Here is a 26,594-nt window from a genome sequence, read left to right on the forward strand (position 1 = left end):
CTGCATTTTTCATCAAGTGTTATTTGAAGTATCGTGGGATATTTCTGAAGCTGTATTGCTCTAATTGAATGTGGGGGGAAACCCACTCATAGATGTGACTTGTTGCTCCTGCAGGCTTGGTTTCATTAGTGAATGAATAAACTGTCAGGCATCACCACTCAAAAGGAGGATGAGACTTTTGTTCTTCGATAGCCTGTTGTCCGTCCAAGGCCTCGTCCCTCATGCGTTTCCCTCTTCTTTTGTCCCAACGCTCAGACAGCAACTTCGTCCTGGGTAACGCTCAGGTTCAGTCCCTCTATCCCATCGTCTACTGCTCCGACGGCTTCTGCGAGCTGAGCGGATTCGCCCGCGGCGAGCTGATGCAGAAGAGCTGCATGTGTCACTTCTTGTACGGCAGCGAGACCAGCGACCGCCTCACGACACAGATGCAAAAAGCACTAGATGAACGGCGAGAGTTCAAGACCGAGATCATTCTGTACAAGAAGAGCGGTATGACAGAACAGCCGGGGGACGCTGTCCAACTCAATTAATGCATTATGGGCGAATCATCATCAAGCAAAAACCTGACATGTCTGTGCTCTTATCTTCATTCTATAGGCTCCAGGTTCTGGTGTCTCCTTGACATCGTCCCCATCAAGAATGAGAAGAGCGAGGTGGTTCTGTTCCTGGTCTCCCATAAGGACATCACTGAAAACAAGGACCTTGACAATGGAAATGAGGGGGACAACGGTGAGAAAATGAGAAATCAGAAAGCGGCTTTATCAGTAATTCTGTTTATAATATGTCTGAGGAGATAATCTTTTCTTTTTTTTTCATAAAGCCTGATTTACTGAAAGTGGACACAATCAACACAATCTATTTTATGCCTTAGCCTCTAATAAATAATCTGGATGTCTCAGCCAGAATGCACAAATATTGGGATGAGCAGATGCAAATAGATCAGGAAGGTGCTATTCGTCACAGCTCTACCCACAGATGGCTGCAGTTATTGTTAAAGTGGTAGTGGAAGGCAGACCAAAACAAGACGGAGAGAACAGATCTTTTCATCTTCTGATCAATGGTTGGGGGTTCGATCCCAGTCTAGACCTGTCTATGTGTCCTTGGGCAAGATTCTGAACCCTAAGTTGCTCCCAGTGCTTCATTGTGCTTAGTAAATTAGATCTTTGGGCTTTTGAAAAGACCTGCAGGAGGGTAGTTTTTAACCATATTTTCTTCAGTCTTTGATTGCTGCTGCACTTGTTGACAGATGAAGAAACTGGAGGCCTGGAGGTCCACCAGGTCAGCCGCCCCCCAGGCTTCAACATCGAGCGGCGGCGCAGTCGAGCCGTCCTTTACCAGCTGTCTGGACACCTACAAAAACAGGACAAGGGCAAGAGCAAACTCAAGATTAACAACGTGAGGACATTTAGGCTAAGGAGGGGGATTGCCTTACATGTTCATTATTACTTGATAAACCAAGAGTATTAATGTTTTCCAGGCTGTTCTCGGCGCCAACGCCAACCCGGTGCCAGAGTACAAGGTGGCAGATATCCAGAAGTCCTGTTTCATCCTTCTTCACTACGGTGCATTCAAAGCCGGCTGGGACTGGCTCATCCTGCTGGCCACATTCTACGTAGCCATCACCGTTCCTTATAACGTTTGCTTCACAGCTGTGGAGATCCGAGAGGACGGAGGCTCTGCTGCGCGAAACCCTCCGAGTGTCAGCGACATCTTGGTGGAGATACTTTTTATCATTGGTGAGCTGGTTTGAGCGGCAACTGTGTTCAGTCCCGGGCTTTGTTTTGATTTTCAGTCAACGTAGTTGTTGAACTCTGTCATTGAAGGGTCACATTGGGCTCTTTTTGCATCCAAGGGAACTGACTATTGACACTTAATGAAATGCCTTCTGAAAATACAGTAATACTTGAAGTTTTATACGTAAAGGCTGTTATTAAGTCTCATTTGTTACCCTAACCCTTTGTTACCCTAACCCCTAACACTACCTAAGCCCACTAAATCCCTCCACCTAACCCACAAAATGCCAATATAGCTCCAAAGGTGTCATAATTTAGCAAACGACACCTATTAGCAGCCTTCATGACACCTTATTCATGCTAATGATGGCATAATGTCAGCCTTATGTATGAAACTTCAAGTAAAGTGTTCCCAAAAAATCTTAAATTCCAATCAACCAAGTGTCACATTCTTGGATATCTGTGTGTGTTTTGGCTTTATTTTCTCATCTTTGTGTTGAGTTAAGATATTTTTGTGTTTATTTTTCATTTACAAATACAGTTGGTTCAGATTTTGTTCTGTAAAACCAAGCTTTCTGAGTTCATATTCCTGTGGGTTAATTTTTCAGTTTATCTTTGTGTCTGTCATTATGTTTTAGTGATTATATGTTGTGTGTGTGTGTGTGCGTGCGTGCGTGCGTGCGTGCGTGCGTGCGTGCGTGCGTGCGTGCGTGCGTGCGCGTGTGCGTGTGCGTGTGCGTGTGCGTGTGTGTGTGTGTGTGTATGCAACATGGTCTGTTAATTATTAGCTCTGAGTTTGTCTTTGTCTGTGATTCTTTGGTCCTGTTTGTTTATACCACCACATGTGTTTGATAGAACGAGTCGTATCTCCATATTGTCTCCACACGGGTGTGCCTAATTTCTTGATTGCCTCCCTCCAATATTTAAGGAGTGTTTAAACACTGAGTGAGTGCTGGTGCTTTGTCTTGTGATGGCTTTTCCCAACCGGTTTGTCAGTTGCTGAGTTTTTCTTTCTGTATTTTTGTTCTGTTCATTTTAAATAGATAAAATAGATTCTGTTTTATCAGTTTATACGACAATAGGGAGTGTTGAGTCAATACTGTTCAAGAGTACTAGATTAAAGATTATGTTTAGATTCATCAAAGACCTTATTTTATTGGAACCAGCAGTCTGATCACCTGGAAAGGTGCTGCATCAACACCCTTATTTCTGTTTTAATTCCAAAGATATCGTCCTTAACTTCCGGACCACTTACGTGAGCACGTCAGGCCAGGTGGTCTACGATGCCCGCTCCATCTGCATTCACTATGTCACCTCCTGGCTGTTTGTGGATCTGATTGCTGCCTTGCCCTTTGACTTGCTCTACGCCTTCAATATCAGTGTGGTGAGGAACTCACACACACACACACAGACACACACACACACACACACACACACCAATACAGTGGTGTTTGTTATGTAACGCACTGATGGTGGTTGTAGGGGAACTCTTAATGGCTCTCAACGAGTCTGGGTTCAGAACCCAATGTCACCACTGCTGCTTCCTCAATCAAGGAAGACTTTGTTTTTATTTTTAAATATTATATATATTATTATAAAGAAGGGAGTACAGTTTTCACCTGACATTAAAATGGACAAAAAAAAGCATAAAAAATGTGTACCACTTAATGTTAAACATATGAAAATATTGTAATTCAAGATACAAATGGTCACCAAAAATACTCCAGTGACCCATTTTTGGGTCACACTTGTGTGTGTGTGTGTGTGTGTGTCTCTCTCTCTGTTTGTGTGAAATGTAAAGGTCGAGGCTCTAAGGGCACAGCTGGTGGTAATGGACATCTTTCTTTACCAACAGCAGTCACATGCTGTGCATCTCTCACTCGCTATTGATTTGAGAAGATCATGGGGAGCCTTTGTATGTGTGTGTGTGTAACTGTGATATTGTGAGTCTGATGGGCTTCAAATACACAAAGGAGCAAACTAAAGTCTAGCAAAATAATTTTTCTCTCAGTGATTAGCAATAAAAAAAAATTTAAAAAAAAGAAAACACGTTTTTGTCTTTCAATATGAAAGTTGTGAGTTTTTCACAAAGCAGTAAAAAAATTTTATTCACACTGCGACACACACTTTCTTTGTATTACGTCTTCTTCCTGGTGGCACTTTTTTAGAATTGAAGCAATGCGCAACTTTAGGTTTGATTCCAGAAGTAGCAATTAGTCAGTTTTCCTGACTGTTTTCAGTATTCCAGTTTTTCGTTTCAAAATGTGTTAGTTTACCTGTTTTTGCGTAATTTTACACTTTCTCTTGTTTTTTTTCCCCCTTTCATTTTCTTTACCTATTTAGATGACTATACTGGCTATTAAACTTCCCGAAATCATACCAAACATGCGAAATAGGGTTAATAAAGTCAACTACTGTTTTCATTTACTGTATATGCTTCAGATGACTTATGAAAGCTGGAGGGTGTTGAAAATGCACAAGATTACGTCTCAAAAATGTCCATTAGCTACACTGCTATTATAGAAATGCATGATATGGTCCCAAAAATGTAGATAAAGGTTTAGTTTGTGTCATATAGATATTCCCATTTTGTTTTGCACAATAACAGTCGTGTGATTATGTTACCTAATGCAAGTTTTTTAACAAAATTATAAGCGAAATTTGACACATTTGTTTGTTTTTACACTTACTATGCATTCAGTCACCCGTTTTACATGGTAGTGTACATGCGATATATTGTCGCAGATCATGCATTGGTGCCTGATTCTAAATAAAGTGAGAAAAAAAAAGTTTTATAGTGCTTTTTTCATTTCAGTTCGTGAATTCCGCGATTTCTGTTGCTTTTACGCGATCACAGAAAATCCGAGTCATTTTTCGGTAGTGAGAATATTTTCCAATTACATTTTTTCCCCCTAGTTTGTTGACTTGCAAACTGCATTTCAGAATTTGAAAATATATATATGTAGAAACGTAGAAAAGTTGGGATGAACTACGGCCGAGCCCACGGAACGCGTCGAATAGCACGTAGCACGTTCCCAAGAATTCAGTCAAATGACTCGGTTCCACCGAGCAAAAAAAGGTCTCAGAGAGGCTGTTGACATCCGCTCATAGAATATCCATGTTAGATTCAATGAGCATTAACGGAGGAGTAGTCATTTGAAAAATGTTGCCCCCCGGCCACCCCATGGCACATACGGAGTACTGGGACCCATTCATATATTGGTATGTGTCAATTATTTGGTACAGTACCACCAACTGTCACAATATTTGACTCATAAATAAAAGAGAAAACTTTTTTTGGGCACCAAATTCAAAATTGGGCTCTGGGCTTTGATGCGTACATATCCATAGATTATACCTACCAAATTTCAGCCCAATCTGTTCCCGAATAACAGAGGAGTAGCGATTTTAACTAGTGTACACAACAACAAGAAGAACAACAAGAACAAAGTGTGGGGCGTTTTGAGCCCGGCCTAAAAAATACAAACATAGGGTGTCTAAAGCTTAAAGCTCAATTCATAAATGGTCCAACAGTTAACTCCAAGTTCAGCACCTGTACCAAGAAGTGTCATTTTTAAGAAACTCACAGAACATTATTTGGACTTGATTTGATGTTTGTTGCCTCAGAAGTTGCATCCAAATGCTTCATTTTTCCATTATTAAGCAACGACATTTGCCCCAGATTTAGACAGAGATTCCTCAGAGGCGATTTTAACGTTTTGTGATGATAAGAAAAAGGCCTGCCCATGAATAACCCCTAAAACACATGAAGCCACTGGCCTGTGGTTGAATGAAAAGAAGCGTCTTTGGCCCAGAATGTGAGCTCGGACTAAAAGCAGGGACTCTACCTGTGTCAATGGGTGAGCGCGCTCTGTAAAGTGTGTTTATTTGTTCCGCCTGTTTTTCCCTGTAGATAGAAGATGAACTGAAGGCAGATGTTGTTTAAGCTTAGAGTTTTTCACTAGACTGACTTCTATCTGTCAACTGCATGTGTTTGGAAACAGCATGGATCTTAGATCTATTTTGGTGATAATATAGAAAATGACAATATTGTAGTTGGTACTTCTCAGAACAGCATGAAAAGCAGTTTTCTAAGTGCGTGTAGTCATTTTGTGTATTTTTGTTGCATTTATTATTGGGGCCGCTAGTTGCCCATGTTTGTGATACGCACGGAAGTTCTTGTTTTTGTTTTTTTCAACCGATGTTATTTTAGCCTGTGTGGCATTAAAATTTACCCATGAATTGTCTTTCTGGTTAGACTTTATTCAAATTAAAATGGAGATTTCTATCTTATATCGCCATTTTGAGAAAAAAACATTGAGATATGAATTTTGGTCCATATCACCTAGCCCTAGTGGCTAAAACAGAATATTATGTAAATACTACATTGTAAGCATGTGTTTCTAAGAAAAAACACAAGGCAGCTGCAGTATCTGGCCTTTAGCTTGTGGTAGCCACTGGTCTTTGAAGGATAAAAATGAAGGAGGGAATGCAGGCTCTGTGTCGATGATGTCTTAGAACCAGGGTTACTTCAGTCCACAGAGGGAGTGTTTTGAAGACGAAAAGGAACCTTAGGGCGTTATCTGTCGATGGGATGATTGTTCGCCAGGCTCGCCAGGGGGTAATTGCTGTGATTTTCCCTTTGATAACTCTCAGCTGCTGGAAGGCATTGTAAATCCTTTCCTCATCACAGGCCCAGTTCCTGCGTAAAGTCACGAGCACGGTGGTTTATAGTAGCTTTCCTTAGCCCAGCTGCTAATATCTGTCTTTGCTTTGCTTTGTCGAAGAACTTTGGCGTCCACCTCCTGAAGACGGTGCGTCTCCTACGACTGCTGCGTCTCTTGCAGAAGCTGGACCGTTACTCCCAGTACAGCGCCGTGGTCCTCACGCTGCTCATGTCCACGTTCGCCCTGCTGGCCCACTGGATGGCCTGCGTCTGGTATTTCATTGGCCGCAGTGAGATTGAAAGTAACAGCCCTGCGTCCTGGGATATAGGTTGGTGTTCACACCACAGAAATGCACTTAAACTGTTCTGTGTCACACTGGTCAGCTTGATTCTCCGAGTTTGAGTTCATTTGTTTCACTCTAACAAAAGTCTTCCAACCAAAATTACAATTTTAAAATATATAACAAGACTGAAACAGGCAGAAGACAAAATGGTGAGGAGCGTAACTGCACAGTAGTGTAATTTATTGTTTTTCAGGGTTTTTTTTTTTTTTTTTTGCATGAGCTTCTTTTGTTCATTTTTTTTGTTTTTAATTCCAGCAATTTCTTTTTGTTGTCTTTTTGTTGAGGTTTCATTCATCCTGACAACTGTTTTTCTCTCAGGAAATTTACTGTGATCCCCTGACATGTTTCGACTGTCAACTGCCAGTCTTCTCCAGAGGTGTCTCCTCATTGCTATGATGTGTCCTTAACTCCTGCGTAATAATTCCAGCAAGTTCTTTCTGTCTTCTTTTTGAATAGTATGTTAAGGTTTCATTTATTCAGGCAACTTTTGTCTCAGGAAATTTACTTTGATCTAGATCAAAGCAGTCGAAACATGTCACGAGATCAAAGTACATTTCCTGAGAGAAAAAAAAAAATTGACCTTACCATATTTTTTTTCTCTCTTTTTTTCTTTTTGAATAATATATTAAGGATTTATTTATTCAGACAACTTTTTTCTAAGGACATCTACTTTGATCTAGATCAAAGCAGTCAACACATATAAGATCAAAGTAAATTTCTTGAGATAAAAGTTGTCTGATTAAATGAAACCTATTAGAAACATATTAGGTATTTTTCTTCTCTTTTTCTATTAATTTTAAATGTTTCATTAACTAGTTGCTAACAGCTAGCAAAATATATGATCGTGAAAAAGCTGTCAAATCCTCTTGTGTTATTTCAGGCTACTCTGTGCAGAGAAATAACAAATAGCATCTTTCCCCTCACATTGGGTTTCGTGTGTGCAGCGTCAGCATGTTCTACCTATTAGGTCGTGTCCAGCCCAGCGCGTTTGTGCTATTTGACCCTCGGGAGCGAAACATTACTACACATTGGTGTGCTGCTGCCTGGCGGTTCAAATGATGAGAAAACACCTCTAGTTTTAGTGATTTGTTTCCCCTTTGGCTAAAAAAAATACTATGAGGTACATGTGGAGATGATTGTTGTAATCACAAAAGAAGAAGCAAAACAACATAATGCAAGGTTTTTTATGGCTGTGGAAGGAAATAAGGTATTTTTTTACCATTAAATGGACGCTTTATGGCTGATGGTCTGCTTTGGGGTTGCTGCGGCTCACGGCCAAACGCTGGTTTGTTGATTAATCACAGTGTTGGTAATTGAGCAACGGTAAATAGCTGCTAGCGCACGTAACGGGGACGTGGTCCACCATTCTTTGGTAATGAGTGTGTGTCCACGGCTGGTAAAAGCTCCCACTGCTCAGCTCGAACAGCATTCTCTGAAAAATACACATAGTTGCACTTCCTGTGCTCTTACTTTACAATGTCCAACAAAGAGTTATTAGAAAGTGAGGGAGTGAAAAGACAAATATGAGTTCAAACCGTGTGAAACGCTTGCGTGCAGCCATGTAGCAACACATTATGTAGTGTTATGTAACAACTAACAAACGCAATGTGTCCCATGTCTTTATTCTGTGATGAGTTATTATAGATTACATTTTCATTTCAATAGGCAGTCACAAATGCACAACATTTTACATTTAGAATTCTTATTGCAAAATGCGTCATTAAAAATCTTTGAAAGAGCACACAAAGGATGTGCTCACAGCCTCCATTTATACTTTTTCTGGGTAGAAGCTTGGTTTTATTTTATTTTGTTTTTGCTTTTTGTTGTATTGTATTTTTTTGAGTCATTAAGTTTATTTTATTTCTCATTTAATATCTGTTTATGTCGTAGCATATGCTTTCTCATTTTGTGTAATTTTCCAGTCATAATTTGTGGTTTTGTGTATTTTTGTTGTCATTTGTATATATTTGCAGTTTTTTTTTTTTTTTGTCATTTCATGTTTATGGAGTCAATTTGCTAATATTTGTTCTCGTTTTGTGAATTTTGGTAGTCGTATTGGGTATTTTATGCGCAATTTTGTGCATTGTTTGTTTTTGAAGACGGTTCTGTGTATTTTTGTTCTTGTTTTGGATATTCTTTTTTTCATTTTGTGTAATTTTCATGTCATAATTTGTGTTCTTGGAATAATTTTGTGTATTTTTGTCAATTGTGTTTATTTGCTGTTTTTTCTTTGTCATTTCGTATTTTTTTCTGTCATTTTGTGCATTTTGGAAGTCATCTTGTGTGTTTTGTGCACAATTTTGTGCATAATTTATGTTTGTGGAGTCAGTTTGCGTATTTTTGTTTTCTTTTTGTATATTTTTCTGTCCTTTTGTGTGTTTTGTGCACAGTTTTGTACATTATTTATGTTTTTAAAGTAAGTGTGTCTTTTTTGTCATTTTTTTTCTAATTTTGTGTATTTTTTTTCTAATTTTGTGTATTTTTTTCTCATTTTGTGTAATTTTTCTTTCATAATTTGTGTTCTTGGAATTTGTGTATTTTTGTTGCTAGTTGTGTATATTTGCTGTTTTTTTTTTGTTTTTTTTTCTTTATAATTTCGGGTTTTTTGAGTAATTTTTTGCGTTTACCTTGCACAAAATTAGACTGAAGGGAAGGCTGCCAGTTGCCTGTTTAATCGCTTGCAATTTAAGTTCACCACAGGTTCCCTTTGAGCTTTAGTTTTACCACTACTCACCAAAACTTCTTCTAAACGTGATGACTTACCTGAGGCTTCAAACCAACACACAATGACCTGTCCTCCCCTTTCCAGGCTGGCTTCACGAGCTCGCCAAACGCCTTGGAACGCCGTACTTCCTGTCACCACTCGCCTCTTTGCTGGGAGTCTCTGACTCACCTCAGAGTTCCACAACATCCGGTATGGCCAACTACAGCCAGTGGAACAGTTCTGGTTTGGGGGCGACGAGCACGGAGGGCCTTCTGGGTTCGGGTCAGTGGAACAGCAGCAGGGCGAGGCCGAGGACGCCCAACGGCACGGGGACGACGATGCTGAGCGGCGGTCCGTCCGTTCGGAGCTCCTACGTGACGTCGCTGTACTTCGCCCTGAGCAGCCTGACCAGCGTGGGCTTTGGGAACGTTTCAGCCAACACGGATTCTGAGAAGATTTTCTCCATTTGCACTATGCTGATCGGAGGTGAGCAAAACTGCTGATTTTTTTCCAACTACAATTACATTTTCAATTACTAAAGTTTAACTACAATTAATAACAATTACTGAGCCTGAACTAAATAACCTAATAAAAGTTAACCTTCCTCTTGTGTTAGCTTTCTGTTAGCATCTCTAATGACAACAGGTACTAAATCAGCTGTAAAATACACTAAAATCAAATATCTATCATCTAATTTTTCTATTTATTGTTTTTTTTGTTGGGCTTCCTAATCAATAAAAATACAGGTCTTAATATTTTTTCGTGTGACCATCTGAGCCTTTTTTGTGTCGTTTAAAATGTTTTTAAATGGTAAAATGTGTGAAAGCTTGATGTGAAACACATTTTAATAATTATTAGCTACAGGTGTGTGGAACTGTACGTACAACCAGGGGTGGAGCAGCAATTTTAAAAGTGAGGGTGTTCTAAGGATAGGGCAACCGTCAACTCCTAATTTAGTGTATTAAGTGATAACGCTGTTATTAAGTCATTTTGCAACTTACTGTGTTACATTTTTGCCCCTTTTTGTTCTTTTTGTCAATAAATATCCCTTCTTCCTAATTTCTGTCCATTTTTGCAAGTTCTTTTTGACACTTTTATCCAATTGTTGATTCTTTAACCATTTTTTTTGCCACTTTTCATCCAAATAAGCTACCTTTTGCCCATTGAATAACAGTTGTTTCCTTGTTCCATACATTTTGCCTATTTGTGTTCCACATCTTTGCTCTTTTTTTACACTATTGTTTGCCACAATTTGCACATTTAAGCTGTCTTTTGATATTACATACGACCTGTCAACTCTTTTTTTGTTATTTTTTTCTCCACTCTTGACTGCTTTTGGCCCATTTTGTCACTTTACTTACACTTTACCCATCGCTGTTAACTCTTTGTTTACCTTCTCGGAACGGCGGCTGAATGGATGAATGGTGTTCCTCTTTCTGTCTCTTGCACTAGCATTAATGCACGCCGTTGTGTTTGGAAACGTGACCGCCATCATTCAGAGGATGTACTCGCGCCGCTCCCTCTACCACACCCGCACCAAGGACCTGAAGGACTTCATCCGCGTGCACCGGCTCCCCAAGGCTTTGGAGCAGCGCATGATGGAGTGCTTCCAGACGACCTGGTCCGTCAACAACGGCATCGATGTCAGCGAGGTAAGAGGGACGCTGTAACCACTCTGCTTTAATTGCCTTTAATTTAAACCTAGTTGGACTTGGAGTGTGGATTAATAACCACACACACTGAGTTTAACATTTGTTCAGGTACCAAACATGCAGAATAACATGAAACTTCCTCATCAGGAGTTTAGGATTTACCGAGTTTGTATTTTTGTCAACAAAAACTATTGTGGGTAAGGGGTCTGGGGACCTTCTGCAGCGTTGAGCAAATCTTTGTACGTTGCCATGGTGACCTTTGATGTTAGCTGATTGGCTTTAGTTTTTTTAACAAACACATTTTGAACTAGAAAAGCACTCGGAGAGCGCAGACCTCCGCCAAGCAGCTCATGTTACCTTGACGCTCCAGTCACGGTAGCATGGTAAACTCAGGATTACCATGACGACCTGTCAACATTTAGCTGTTGACTCTGAGAGAACCTATGACATCATCAACAAGAAGTTCCACAGTGTGGATGGGAAACAGAATGATATATATATATATATATATATATATTATTTTTTTTCTTTTCTTTTGGTAGCCAGAACATCACCAAAATGTAATCACCTGTTCCTTGTCCCATTTATCAATTTTTATTGAAATTTCATCCAAATCCGTTCATAAATTTTAACATTATCTTGCTAACACACTGACAGTCACTAACTGCGCTTTGTGCTTGGCGGAGGTAAATAAATAAAAATATATAAATATATTACAATGGCCTATTTGCAAATAATGATTAAATCTTTTTCAAAAATGTTTTTTAGAGCAATTAGGTGAAATTGATTAATTCCCCATGGTACACCAGACGATCCCTCACGGCACACAAGTGTGCCACGGCACAGTGGTTGAAAAACCTTGCTGTAGTATATTAGGAGCAAGGGATTATGGGGGCTGTGGTTGGTATTTCTGCACACGTGTACCTCATTCTTGATTTGTGTGTTTTTTGAGGTTGCAGTCACTAATTTCAGTCTGTACAAATATTTTTATTGTTTAGTTTGATTTAAAGTTGTGTTCCCTTTAATGTTTTCTGACTTTATTGTAAGTAAAATTGGATTATAGAATGATCTACATCCCTTTTTTAGCTGCTGAAGGACTTCCCAGACGAGCTGAGGGCGGACATCGCCATGCACCTGAACAAAGAGCTCCTGCAGCTGCCGCTCTTCGAGTCGGCCAGCAGGGGGTGTTTACGCTCCCTGTCCCTCATCATCAAGACTTCCTTCTGCGCCCCCGGGGAGTTCCTCATCCGTCAGGGAGACGCGCTCCAGGCCATCTACTTTGTGTGCTCTGGCTCCATGGAGGTGCTGAAGGACAGCACCGTGCTCGCCATCCTGGGTAAAGCATCAGCACCACGGACAGCGCCGTTTCTCACAGGGACTGTGGCATCAAAGTAACTCAATAACAAACGCTGCCATTGTTGTGCGGAGAAGCTCATATGTCTGCTGGGAAGTTTTTACAGCAGGCTCGTCATCAGAACACAGAGGCCCAGTCGTCTAAACGCCCTTTAACTGCTGAGTCATTGCAGGGACATCATCTCTGCTGGTGCTTATCTATTGCAGCAGCGACGTTTAGGCACTGCTTTTTCCCCTTTGAGAGACATGAAGCCCACAACAATCACCAAGGTTGGGTTACATTATAATTGTAATCGCGTGATTGGTAATTAAGTGCTGTTATGGCGTAATTATAATTGCAATTGTAATTTTAAAAATCTGTTGCTGTTGTAATCTAGAGGTAAACAGACACAAAAAGGGCTCGGACGCCCACAACAAAAATATTAAAACCTATATTTTCATTGATTATGAAGCCTAACAAGGTAATCAATAAATAGGAAAGAAATGAGATGATAGATAATTGTTATATATATTTTACAGCTGATTTAGGACCCGTTATCATAAGAGGAAGGTTAACTTCTATTAGGTGATTTATTTCAGGCTCAATAATTGGGATTAATTATAGTTAAACTTTAGTAATTGATAACGTAATCGTAATTGGCTTTCTGAGAAGGAAAAAGTAGTTGTCATTCAATTGTAATTGGGCGAAAAATGCTAGTCACTGTAATTGTAATTGAATATGGATAATTGAAAATGTAATTGTGACTGAAAAATCTAATTGACCCCAACCAAGACAATCAGACTCGTGAAGTCTGACTGCAAGGTGGATGCAAACGGGTTAAAATAAAACGCCGAGTCAGTGTCACTCCTGCAGAAGGAGAACGTCTCCATAGTCTCGTCCGACAACGAGCACATTCCTCCCTAGGTGTTGATAAAACAGAATCGAGAAACACAAACAGACTCACAAACACGCGTTGGAATCAGTTCAGGTTCATAGAAAAAAAGCTCAGGGAGCAAATTAGCAACTGGTATTTTCATATTAATGAGCGCGGCGGTGTAAATAATGTACCGACGGCAGTCCACAGGGGGAAGGAGCAGAAACTCATTAACGTGTTGGACCTGCACAGTCTATGCGTGTGGAATGGCACATTGTTACCCGTACATACATGGACAGATTACCCAGTGATTAATAACACATTTTCATATGTAATAAACTAGCAGAACAAGTAGCATCAAATTTTATATTAAATTAAAAACTAAATCACTCTAATCACCTGCATTAAAAGCAAACGTAAAAGTGCAGCAGTAAAAAAAAATACAGGAAATAACGAAGCGTTGTTTGCAACCTGTGCCGAAAAGCTAAAGAAAAACACTAAAGGAAATTCAGTGTACGTTTGTAATGCACTAGCAGGGAACAAATAACATGATGTTTTATTATGAAAGTAACATAGTTTATGAATAAATCAAAACTCAAAAAATAAATTCAACGAATCACCTGCGTAAAAACTTGTAAGTTGTGACAAAAAAAAAAGTGAAATTACATTTTTGAAGTCAGTTACAAAAATGTTGTGTATTGTTTCGCTTCGTGAATAAATCATGATTTTTATCTTTAGTTCCACGTTACATTTGTTTCTCAGTCGCGTCTAATAATTTAATGCGGTTAATTTCTGCTCCATTTTTAGGCATCTTATTATTACTTTGTTTGTGTGTAGTGTTAATGATCTTTTTCTTTTTTTTCTTTTTGAGATTAGCATGAAATTGAAAATGTCCTCCTGTTTGTCACGCCCCACCTGTCATACCTCCATGTCTCACCAGGGGGGGCGCGCACTGGTGTAACCTGTGCTGTATTCAGTACTACAACCACACATTCTTCCATCAGCTCTTTACATTTTGTCCAACTATACTGTTTATAATTTGACTTCCTTTGTCCCTCCCCTCCCCTCCCAGGCCGGGGCGACCTGATTGGCTCTGACTGTCTGACGCAGGAGGAGGTGATAAAGACTAACGCCTGTGTGAAGGCTCTGACCTACTGCGACCTGCAGTATATCAGCTTGAAAGGCCTCCGTGAGGTGCTGTGCCTGTACCCTGACTACGCCCAGAAGTTCATCACAGAGATCCAGCACGACCTGACGTACAACCTGCGAGAAGGACACAGCACAGAGGTGGGACCCTCACACTGATGTTAACGTTAAATCAGAATAAATGAAATAAAATCAAGAGTTTTAATCCTGAAAATAACACTTGTATTTAAAGCTGGTGGGGCAGTCATTTTTTTGTCAGAAAAGAGTTGGCCTCATAGATCAACCTTAGCTCGGAAAAAAGATGTAAATGGTTTAAATTACTCACATTGTTGGAAAGGTTTCTCACATTGCATTGTGGGATATGAAGTCCCTTAGACAAGGAGTTCTCAACCTTAGGGTCAGGACCCCATTTGGAGTCGCGAGACACTGGGAGTGGGTTGTCAGATGCCATCAAGAAACAGTTTTTCAACAATTTAAGCCCACTTTTGCTTTTTTTACTCTTTCTCTGCAACTAAACCAAACATTCCATATTTTAACTTAATTTCATCACTTTTTCTTGCCATATTTTTGCTCCTTTTAATGCATTTTTGCTACATTTCTCCCATTTCTGCCACTTTTCCATCAAAATTAAATGCCTTTTCTGCACATTTTTTCCACTTTCAACACTTATAAACCCTTTCCACCACTTTTCTCACCCAATGTTGCATAAGTTGACCCATTATTGTCACTTTTAACCTCTTTTCACCGTATTTCATGCTTATTTTTGCCAATTTAACCACATTCACGATTTGTCATGACCATTATTTGCCACTTTAAACTAATTGTTCCTACTTTTTAAATTATATTGCACCCCCGATATTGACACTTTTAACCCTTTTTTACTACTTTTTCTGTCTGTTTTAGGTCCACTCTAATTCAGAACTTTTAACCAATTTCTGTGGTTTTTAAATACCCATTTCACCAACTTTTCCACCATTTTTGGTCACTTTTAACCCATTTTATTTCTGATTAAAATAAGGATTTACATATTTAAAATGACTATATACTATGGCGCAAAAAATTGTAAACTTCCTGGATAACAGTGGATATTATTCAGATGAATAAATAAATGTGGTTATCACAGATTCATCGAACAATGGACCATCATTTTACTGACTTTATGGATGGACCCCAAAAATCTCTCCCCTTTATTCCACCTTATAGATGGCCCTGTCTCCACATGACTGTTATTCAATGTTCATGTCTGTGTTCAACCACCTTCAGGTACAGTGGGGGGTCCCCAGTCTCTGGAACCTTTATTTTGGGGGTCACAGGCTGAAAGGGTTGAGAACCACTGCCTTCAACGATGCATGGAAATGTTTTTTTACGTCATTCTTACTGTGATTTCTTGTGTTTGCGTTGAAAAACTCTGTCGAAGTGACTTCCTAAGTGGCAGCAAAACAAAGGTGGATATTTATTTATTATTATGGGTTTACACGGAAATATCCGAATCCGGCCAAAATTGGATGTTTGGCGTACTGAGGTGATATCGCGAGCAACACTGGGAACAAATATGCTGTCAAGCCAATTATTGTCCTCCTTTTTCTGGAGAAGAAACACAACAATTCACAGATTAAAGGAGAACTTTTGCCAATCCACTTTTTTTAACATCATTTTGTGAGCAATTTAGAGCTTTGAATGTTTTTTTTTTTCGTCTGAAGCAACTTTAACAATCAGTGCAAATCTTTCTAAATGATTCCACTCAAAGCAAAGGCAATAGCAGCAATACATCTGCAATCACTGGAGAGACCACCATTAGTATTCACAGCTTGATAGATGAAAAACAAAAGGCCAGGGGTAGCAGTGACTTCCTTCCAAAGGCTGGAGACTAAAGTCACTGGACAGGATGTGGTCGGAATCAACGATTTTTTTTTTATATACCTGTTTTACCTTGAAAACATGACAACACAGATACATGAAGCAATCACTCAGCTTTAACCTCCTGCTTTGCTCCGTACCTGAATTCCTCCCCCAGGAGGACTGGAAGATAAGGAAACACATCCGCACCATCCAAGTTAAATACTGTAGACTTGACTTTTCCTTGTCACTCCCTTCAGCTCCTCCTCAGGGGGAAACGACACTCTGTCCTCACCCACAGAAGCTGCACGAGCTCATCAACACCCATGGGCTCTGCTTCAGGGATCGTTTAGCAGTCAGAGTTCCTCCACCAGAGTAAACTTTAATCACAACGGGAACCAGAGATATTTTATTCAACTAAATGACATTAATATTTTATTACTACCAATGTTTAATTCAGAGTTTACAGGAGTAGTTATGAGAAAGCACATACACAGTAGTATACAAGTAGATCTATTAATACCTAAAAATTAAGTAAGTATATAAACTACAAGGGTACATAATTCCAGCAAGTTCTTTTTTAATAATATGTTAAGGTTTCATACATTGAGACCACTGTTTTTCAGAAATTCCCTGAAAAGCAAAATTAACTTGCTGGAATTATTACGCGTAAATCACGGACAAAAATGTGTCCAAGCACCGGACTTATCAAAGCAACCAGCAGACACCTCTGAAGAAGACTGGCAGTTGACAGTGGAAACATGTCAAGGAGATCAAAGTAAATTTTCTGAAAAACAGTTGTTTGAATAAATGAAACCTAAATATATTATTCAAAATCAAGACAAAAATAACATTCTGAAATTATTATACGGAATTTAAGAAAACATCAAAGCGATCAGCAGATACCTCTGATCTCCTTGACATGTTTCGACTGTCAATTGCCAGTCTTCTTCAAAGTAAATTTCCTGAAAAACAGTTCTCTGAATAAATTAAGCCTTAATATATTATTCAAAAAGAACTTAATGGAATTATTACACGGATGTCAAGGAAATATCAAACTGATCAGCAGATGGCTCTAAAGAAGACTGGCAGTTGACAGTCAAAACATGTTAAGAGATCAAAGTATATTTTCTGAACAACAGTTGTCTGAATAAATTAAACCTAAATATATTATTCAAAATCAAGACAAAAATAACTTTCTGGAATTATTATACGGAATTCAAGAAAACATCAAAGCGATCAGCAGATGCCTTTGAAGAAAACTGCCAGTTGACAGTCGAAACATGTCAAGGAGATCAAAGTAAATTTCCTGAAAAACAGTTGTCTGAATAAATTAAACCTAAATATATTATTCAAAATCAAGACAAAAATAACTTTCTGGAATTATTATACAGAATTCAAGAAAACATCAAAGCGATCAGCGGATGCCTCTAAAGAAGACTGGCATTTGATAGTCGAAACATGTCAGGAGATGAAAGTACATTTCCTGAGAAACAGATATCTGAATAAATGAAACCTTAACATAATACAAGGACACAATTCTGCTCAATATAAATAATTAGATAAGTTTTTGTGGATTATTCTAGAATATTCAGAGTTTAAACTTTACAAACTCAAAAATATCAAAAATATCACTTTTTTTTTTTTATGAATGTTTTGAAAATGTAATCATTATGGGGTCACATCCTTTCAGCATTCCTATATTAAGTAGATTACTGACTGACTCAGCCAATCCAACATTTTAAAGTAACAAGCACATGTTACAGATACTCATTTGCACTGTTTTGCATACAACCACAGAGAGAAACTGTTCCTTACTGGGAACGCTGCTCATATTTTGATTTCCCAATTCTCCTTTCGACTTGTGGGAATGCTGTGATCTGTTGCTTCTTTGGTGTCGTGGACGAGCCTCAGCTGTGAAGTGCGCTCTCCTCCTTCATGTTACGCCACATGCATAAATCTGCTCTCGAGACACGATCGTCCATCTGGACCAGGCCAGAGAAGGAGGCCACGGCTTGCGCTTGAGATGCAGCCAACAGATGAAGAAGAAGAGGAAAACACGGCAGATGCCAGGGATTGACTGATGGATGTCAGATGCTGCGCACACGCATGAATAACCACATGATCCAGAAATAAATTCGATGTTCATCTTCAGTAATTCCACAGGAAAAGGGATCGATCTTAATGTGCACATTCCTCTTTACTGTAATGAGGAAAGCCTTTGCTTTGGCAGTAACTGGCGTCCCTGGGGCCTCATGTGCTGCACGGTTTAATTTTGTGTGCCCCCCAAAATGAACACACATAAAAAACACACAGTATATCAAAAATAATTACATCAAAGTACAATAAAAACACACTAAAGGACAAAAAAAGTCACAAAATTACAGCAAAACCACACAAAAGGACTACAAAACTAACAGAAACATATACAACCAAAATAAAATAATGACTCACACGCAAAACAATAACACAAAGGCACAAAATAACTCCAAAAAACCAAAAACAATAGATGAGAGAATTATGCAAAACAACAACAAAAACTCAGAACAATAACAACAAATATACAAAAACAACAGAAAAGTATACACAATGACAAACGTGTTAACTGTCACAGCTTTACCCACAGATGGCTGTAGTTGTTGTTGGATGAGATGAAGGCAAATCCAAAGGAAATTAAGAGAACCAAACTTTGCTGCTAAGTCAGCATTATTCGTCTTCGGCTTGTTCTTCTTGTTCTTCATGGCCTTGTTCTTTTTGGTCTTGTTCTCCTTGTTCTTCTTGGTCTTGTTCTTGGCCTTGTTCTTCTTGGTCTTGTTCTTCTTGTTCTTGGTCTTGGTCTTGGCCTTGTTCTTCTTGGTCTTGGTCTTGGTTTTCTTGTTCTTGGTCTTGTTCTTCTTGTTCTTGGTCTTGGTCTTGTTCTTCTTGTTCTTGTTGTTGTTCTTCTTCTTGTTCTTGTTGTTCTTCTTGTTGTTGTTCTTGTTGTTGTTCTTCTTGTTGTTGTTGTTCTTCTTGTTCTTGTTGTTGTTCTTCTTGTTCTTGTTGTTCTTCTTGTTGTTGTTCTTGTTGTTGTTGTTGTTCTTCTTGTTGTTGTTGTTCTTCTTGTTCTTGTTGTTGTTGTTCTTCTTGTTGTTGTTGTTCTTCTTGTTGTTGTTCTTGTTCTTGTTCTGCTACTTCAACTTATTCTTCTATCTTTTTTTTTATTTCACCTGCTGTTTTTGTTTCCTCCCCACAGCACTGACTTTCTCTCACATAGCCTCCCATTTTGTGTTCAAAATGGGCACCAAATTTTGCACCCTTTATTTGGGATCTTAGTAAATCAGGTGCACTTTCTCACCCTAAAATGAACAAGCATCAAAAACCGAACAAAAAAACTTTGATTTCCATGGTTTGAGTCCAACTTTACAACAGGATCTCTAAACTTCACATGTGCGGCAGAGTCTCTAAAACAAATGCGATTGAAAACTATATGCCCGCATCTTCATTTTGCAGTGATTGAGAGAAATTTAGATGAGCGGCGCTCACGTGAATGAACCAATAATAGGCACACGCAGCAGAGCCTCCTCAAACCAAGCGTTGCGAGAGCTAAATATAGCGCTGTCAGATGGGTGGAGGAGGAGGAGGGTCATCCCTGGCTGGGTAAATATAGCGCGCTGAACCAGATGGAGACGAGACGCGGAAACATCAGGATGAAAAGGGGGCTGCGAGGGACGAACGAAGAGGGTGGGGGAGTACGAGTTGTGTTTGCATTCACGTGCAAAGTAACGTGTGCGGATCGTGCAAAAAGACATTAATTAGCCTATCTGAACCTTTGAAAAGTTCAAGTGTGTGAGGACAGTTACACACATGCATCACTTCTCATGTAGGACACGCATGCAGCTGTGTGTGTCTGTTTCCACATTAAGCGGCGAACGCAGCTATTCTGGCACGCTGTATTACAGCATGGCACGTGTCGCACACTCACACACAGAAATTCTCAAACAGTCACTTCTCCGCTTGGCCCCCTCTGGGCAAATCTCTGCTAAATTTAAACCTCGGCGATCTAAAAATACCAGCAGGCCACGTGAGCCTAAAGACTGGATGGAGAAAGGCAACAAACGGATGGGGTGGAGGGTGCGGAAAGGTTGCCAGTGAAGAGAAAAGGGAGGGGAAAATGGGGCTGCTTGACAGTGTCTTAATTAGCTTTAAAATGCAGCTGGCAGGAATGAGATCACACCATGTGACCTTTCAGTTTTCATCCCCCTCCATCAAGGATGTTTAAAGCTGCTCCTTTAATCACAAAGAGTGGTTTGAATCCACCATAACAGTCACAAGTAGTATTTTGAATGAAAACAGCAACAGTGATGGTGAATGAACACAAGCGTCGCTGCAGATGTTGTGAGTTGTGGAGTTTGGAATGACTCAGCAATGCCCACATGTGGCCAAACCTACAACACAACACTCCAAAAACATGCAAATCACAATATAAATACAATAAATGATGACAAAAACAAGCAAGTGACCACATAACTGAACAAATTTATAGAAATATTCATAAAATGATGAGGAAAAACCCACAAAATACAATAAAAACAAAAAGTTTGAGAATGTTTTTTTTTTTACATTAACTCCTAAAATCACATGAAATGAAACATGCAAATCACAATATTAACAAACAAAATTATAGAAAAATGTATAAAATGACTCCAAAAACACTCAAAACAGCAACAAAAACACAAATCAGTTTAATCCTGATGGAACAGAAAAGAGCTGTGGGGATCTACAGAGCTTGGTTCTAGGCCCTGTTTTGTTCTGTTTTAGTTCATCTGCATTACTTTTCCCTCTTCATTTCTGTGATCTCTGACCTTCAGGCAGACTGTGACAGCAACGGGGGGATCATCAAGAAGCTTCCATCCATCAAAGAAGACGAGGAGGGCTCAGGGTCCGAAGGCGAACACTCCCCCCTCCCTAAGATCTCCCCCTTAGGCCGTCTGGGCCGAGGCCTGTGCTCCCCCCTGCGCTCCCCTCTGCGCTCCCCACTTCTGCCGCCTAGGCCTGTCCGAGCGGGCGGCGACCTGGCCCGGCCCTGCACCCTGCAGATCCCCATGGTGAGCTTCAGCTGCGTGCAGCCGGACCTCAGCCCTCGGTAAGAGCGCGGGAGAAAAGTTTCCATGAAAATTATAAGGTTTGTTGAGTGAGGATGTATGGGACGCCGATTGACGCGCATGCGAAAATAAACAGCCACTTTTTGCAATATTTAGCAACAAACCATGGTTAAAAAACATATAAGAATTTATTTGTTACTTTTGACCAGATTTACAACAGCATTTGTAAAAATATAAGGTCAATGTTAAATCTAAATGTTAAATGTTAAAACTAAATGTTAAAACTGAATCTAAATGTTAAATCTAAATCTAAATGTTGACTGTTACATCTAAATGTTAAATCTAAATGTCACGGGTGAAACTAAATATTTAGCTAATAGGCAAATTTGCCATTTAGATTTAGCATTTAACATTTAGATTTAGCATTTAACATTTAGGTATAACATTTAAATGTCATGGTTGGAACTAAATATTTAAAATGGTAAATGGACTTGATTTATATAGCGCTTTATCACCACACTGAAGCAGTCCCAAAGCGCTTTACACATCAGCTCATTCACCCAATCACTCTCACATTCACACACCAGTTCGACAGGACTGCCATGCGAATATGCAAATTCACCTTTTAGATTAGCATACATTTAGCATTTAGATTTAACATTTATATTTAGATTTAACATTTATATTTAAATGTCACATTTATATTTTTAACATTTAGATTTAGATTTAACATTCAGATTTAACATTGACATTAAATATTTTACACCCAAAAAATGGCCCCATAAGGATGCAGCCAGTATGGACGGGTTCTGATTAACTCCTGTGGTCAGGTACCGTGACCTTTGACCTTTGAGTCCACGCCATGTTGGTGATCTGTGAGTTTTGACTCCAGACTTGGATTCGAACCCATGTTTTGTGCCGCTCTGTGCTCATTGAGAGTGAGAGACAGAGGTCTGTTTGGATCGCTCAGAAATCAAACCATGTTTATTTTCTGTTTATGAATAATTAAAGCATTCCCAGGACCCGTAGCATGGGCTCTGTTTCTTCAAACAAGGAAAATCCATTTGTATCCGCCTCCATGTGTAACTGTGCGAATGCTAATGCTTAGTAACACTTTGCACTGTTATAGTGATATGAGCTGTTTGTTTCTGTGTATCTGCTTCCACCGTGTGGACAGATACTGTAACAACAGTGTCTCTACAGGGATTTAGTATACGGCGTACAAATCTATTAAATTCACTAAATGTATGTAATATTTTAAATATTAATCAATTAAATTAAATGAAATGATAGTATACAGCTTTTTTTGTATACTTGTTTATTTTGTGTTATGTAATATGAAATAGAAAGCATGGGCTTGTGCTGTAGATTATAACAGTGTGTGATATTGGGGGAAAAAAGTAAAAAAAAAAAAAAAAAAGCACAGTATAATATTGTATGTAGCAGTTATTAGGTTTACCGCCTGTGTTTTTGAAATGTTAGCTGTTGTTTGTTTTATTTGTTGTTTGAGAAAGAAGACACTTTTAAAAAGTTTATAGTTAATAAATCTATCTATATATATATATATATATATATATATATATAACACAAAATTACAACAAAAAAACAACAAATAATTCCAAAAACATACAAATAACAACAAAAACGAGAAAGAAATTGAGAAATAATTATAAACTCACTTCAAAAACACATAACAAAAAAACAACAAATCATTTTAAAAAAACACACATAGTACAACATTAATGAACAAAATTATAGAAATGTTTATAAAATCACTCCAAAATCACTCAAAATACAACAAAAACGAGAAGAAAAAAAATTGAGAAATAATTATAAACTCACTCCAAAATCACTCAAAACCACAACAAAAATACAACAAATGATTCTAAAAACACACACAGGGCAACATTAACAAACACAATTATAGAAATATTTATAAAATCACTCCAAAATCTCTCAAAACCACAACAAAAATGCAACAAATGATTCCAAAAACACACACAGGACAACATTAACAAACACAATTATAGAAATATTTACAAAATCACTCAAAGCCACAACAAAAATACAACAAGTGACTCCAAAAACTTGCAAATAACATTAACAAACATAATACATTGAATTATTGACATGTTTGTTGATGGAACAATGACTTACTTTAGGCTTTGCTTTTAGATTTGTTACATGTTTGATTATATTTGTTACTAGAACATTAAAAATCTGTCTCGTCTTTGCTCAGGTTTGTAGACGGCATTGAGACGGAAAACCAAAGGACTTCTCACAAGTTTGATTTTTCTCCTGGGACGACTCGGAGTTTATTACCGAGCCCTGAATCTGCCTCCACAGGTGAACTGAACTGAACGCACGCAAACATCAAAGCATTTGTTTGGGACTAAATCCAGTATTTGTTTCCTCAGACGCCTGCAGAGACAGGGACACCCTACAGGCTGTTGCAAAGCTGAAACATGAGGTAAGGCTAACGCTAATTGTTAGCGCTCATTGTTGGAGTCAATTACATTTTTCCATTACAATTACTGTACGTCTTCAGTTATCCATATTCAGCTATAGCTCAATTACAATTACTTTAATTTTGATATGAAACATCATTTTAGAATTATTTACTATATACTGTATGTGTGTAAGTAAAAGTAAATGTTTCTTCAATTACAATTATAATTATGGCATCATTGTAATTAATGTTCAATTTCACAATTTCAATTATGGCGTAATTATAATTATAATTGTAGTTTCAAAAAATAAGTTGCTGTCATAATCATAATTAAATTGTAATTGAGTTCAGATAATTGACTTTGTAATTGTAATTGCCATGAATATTCTATAAAAATTGTCAATAATAATAATTTAAAGCAAACCATGTTAAAGTACTATGTACACTTTTACACATATGTAGTTAACAATTATGAAAATATGATTTATATCAAGCTTTCCCACATTTTACCATTTAAAAAAAAAATTAAATCGAGGGGTATCGTGACACAAAATAGGCTCAGACGCCCACATCAAAAATATTAAAACCCATATTTTCATTGATTAAGAAGCCTAACAAGGGAACCAATGGATAGGACAGAAATTATATGATGGATATTTGATTTTAGTGTATTTTACAGCTGATTTTATACCCGTTATCATAACAGATGCTAACAGAAAGCTAACACAAAAGGAAGGTTATCTTCTATTAGGTTATTGGTTTTAGGGTCAGTAATTGTGATTAATTGTAATTGACATTTAGTAATTGAAAACATAATTGTAATCGACTTTCTGAAGATAAAAGATTAATGTAATTTAATTTTAATTGGGAAAAATGCTGGTCACTGTAATCATAATTTAATTGTAATTTAAAATGGGTAAAACCCCAACCCTGCTGGTGGCGCTGGTGTCCAAAGTGGGATGTCCTCCTGATGATGATGATGATGATGATGATGATGATGTGACCTTGTGTCCCTCAGATGAGCGTCCTCTCCCGTCAGGTGTCCACCGTCTCTGAGGAGCTGCAGGAGATGATGCGTCTCCTCAAACCAGTCCTCCTCCTCCTCCATCATCCGTCCACGCTGTTGATGCCTGGGGCTGTGACTCCGCCCCCCAGCGTGTCATCACATGCTTGCTCCCCGGCCCCGCCCCCTCTCACCCAGCTCCATCCAAACCCACCGTCCCTCCTCGTACCTAAACTGTCGAAGGAGGTGGATTTATTCGGCGGCGTGCGTGATTCTCCGTCGTCCTGCGGGCTTAGCCCCGCCCCTCTTGCCACACCCTCCTCGCCACACCCACACACCTGCTCCTCCATACAGTCTTCATCCTCACTGACACAATCACTCGCTCCCCTCCTGGTCGACCTATCAGAGCCTGCGAGACAACAACACGCGCCCCAGTATGAACCCCGGCCTTATTCCCACTCCCTGCCCCCGTCTCCAGTCCAAGGATTCCTCCAGGCCTCCATCACATCATCACCATCACCATCATCATCATCATCACCACCTAGCAGAGACACAGAATGGAAGCTCAGCTTCATCAACGAGGGTCGGCCGTCACTGTGAGAGGACGTCTGTGCACGGATCAGCATGCCTCACACTGTAATGCATGACAGACGTTAGCCCAGAGTTTGGCATGCAGCCTATTATGTATATAAAACTATCAAAATATCATCAGCACCACGGAGCAGAGTAATAATATTATTAATAATACTACTAACAATAAAAGGTTGTTTTACAGTTTGATCTGTGCAATAAATGACTTTTATTCACTACACGTCATGCAGAGCTGGAAGATATGAACCAAAAAATATATAATTCGAAGTATTTTATTTACATAAAGTTGACTCTGGGTCAGAATCACAGGGACAGCACGTGTGAGTGAGATTTTGAACACTTGATTACTATAGTAAAATAAATTTCCTGAAAAAAAAGTTGTCTGAATAAATTAAACCATAACATATTCAAAAAGAAGACAAAATGAAACTATTATGCTGAAGTCAAGGACACATCAAAGCGGTCAGCAGACGCCTCTGAAGTTGATAGTTGAAAGATGTCAGGAGATGAAAGTAAATCTCCGGGAGAAAAACTCGTCTGTATAAATGAAACCTTAGCATATTATTCAAAAAGATGATAAAATAAGCTTGCAGCATTATTACGCTAAAGTCAAAGACGCATCAAAGCGATCAGCAGATGCCTCTGAAGAGTACTGACAGTTGATAGTCAAAACATGTCAGGAGATGAAAGTACATTTCTGGGGGAAAAAAGTTGTCTGAATAAATGAAACCTGAACATATTATTTAAAAAGAAGACTAAATGAAGTTCATGTTGAAAAATATACACGGGCTGCATTTTATTTTGAAGTTACATCGATTCTCACTGGTTTTTCCAAGTCAAAAGTGATTGATTTTATTCAATCTAATCTCATCTAACGTGAGCATTAGCTTCTTTTTAGGCATGACGTTATGCTAATAACACAGTATTTCTATTCCCAGGACACTGGTTTAGAATAATATGGACAAAACACATTTTATACAACTTGGAACACTTAAAAAAAATTAAGAAAACAGACAAAAAGCCTATAAAATTACAAAAGTGGATGAATAAAATGTTAGTCATCATTAAAGCTTTAAAGTGAACTTTTTTGGCTTAGTGACTGTGGGAACATGTTAAATGTGAAACAGTCCATGAGGTGTAACGTGTGATATTCGTGTTTGCTGTAATAGAAATCAGCCTGTT

At 38.7% G+C, this 26,594-nt stretch overlaps 1 protein-coding gene across 1 annotated transcript in view; it reads left to right on the plus strand.

The window, feature by feature from the left end:
• Window positions 1-25,421, plus strand: part of LOC114479099 (potassium voltage-gated channel subfamily H member 3-like) — a 37,494-nt gene extending 12,073 nt beyond the window's left edge. The window contains exons 2-15 of the mRNA XM_028472573.1: window positions 256-489; window positions 598-729; window positions 1,247-1,395; window positions 1,478-1,736; window positions 2,960-3,117; window positions 6,521-6,728; window positions 9,553-9,933; window positions 10,900-11,099; window positions 12,186-12,435; window positions 14,379-14,593; window positions 21,136-21,410; window positions 23,609-23,715; window positions 23,787-23,839; window positions 24,837-25,421. Of these exons, the coding sequence (XP_028328374.1) occupies window positions 256-489; window positions 598-729; window positions 1,247-1,395; window positions 1,478-1,736; window positions 2,960-3,117; window positions 6,521-6,728; window positions 9,553-9,933; window positions 10,900-11,099; window positions 12,186-12,435; window positions 14,379-14,593; window positions 21,136-21,410; window positions 23,609-23,715; window positions 23,787-23,839; window positions 24,837-25,421 (3,206 nt within the window). The remainder of the gene's footprint in view (window positions 1-255; window positions 490-597; window positions 730-1,246; window positions 1,396-1,477; window positions 1,737-2,959; window positions 3,118-6,520; window positions 6,729-9,552; window positions 9,934-10,899; window positions 11,100-12,185; window positions 12,436-14,378; window positions 14,594-21,135; window positions 21,411-23,608; window positions 23,716-23,786; window positions 23,840-24,836) is intronic.
• The last annotated feature ends 1,173 nt before the right edge of the window (window positions 25,422-26,594 follow it).

This window comes from Gouania willdenowi, chromosome 2 (assembly GCF_900634775.1).
Source record: "Gouania willdenowi chromosome 2, fGouWil2.1, whole genome shotgun sequence".
In the NCBI taxonomy this organism is placed as follows: Eukaryota; Metazoa; Chordata; class Actinopteri; order Blenniiformes; family Gobiesocidae; genus Gouania; species Gouania willdenowi.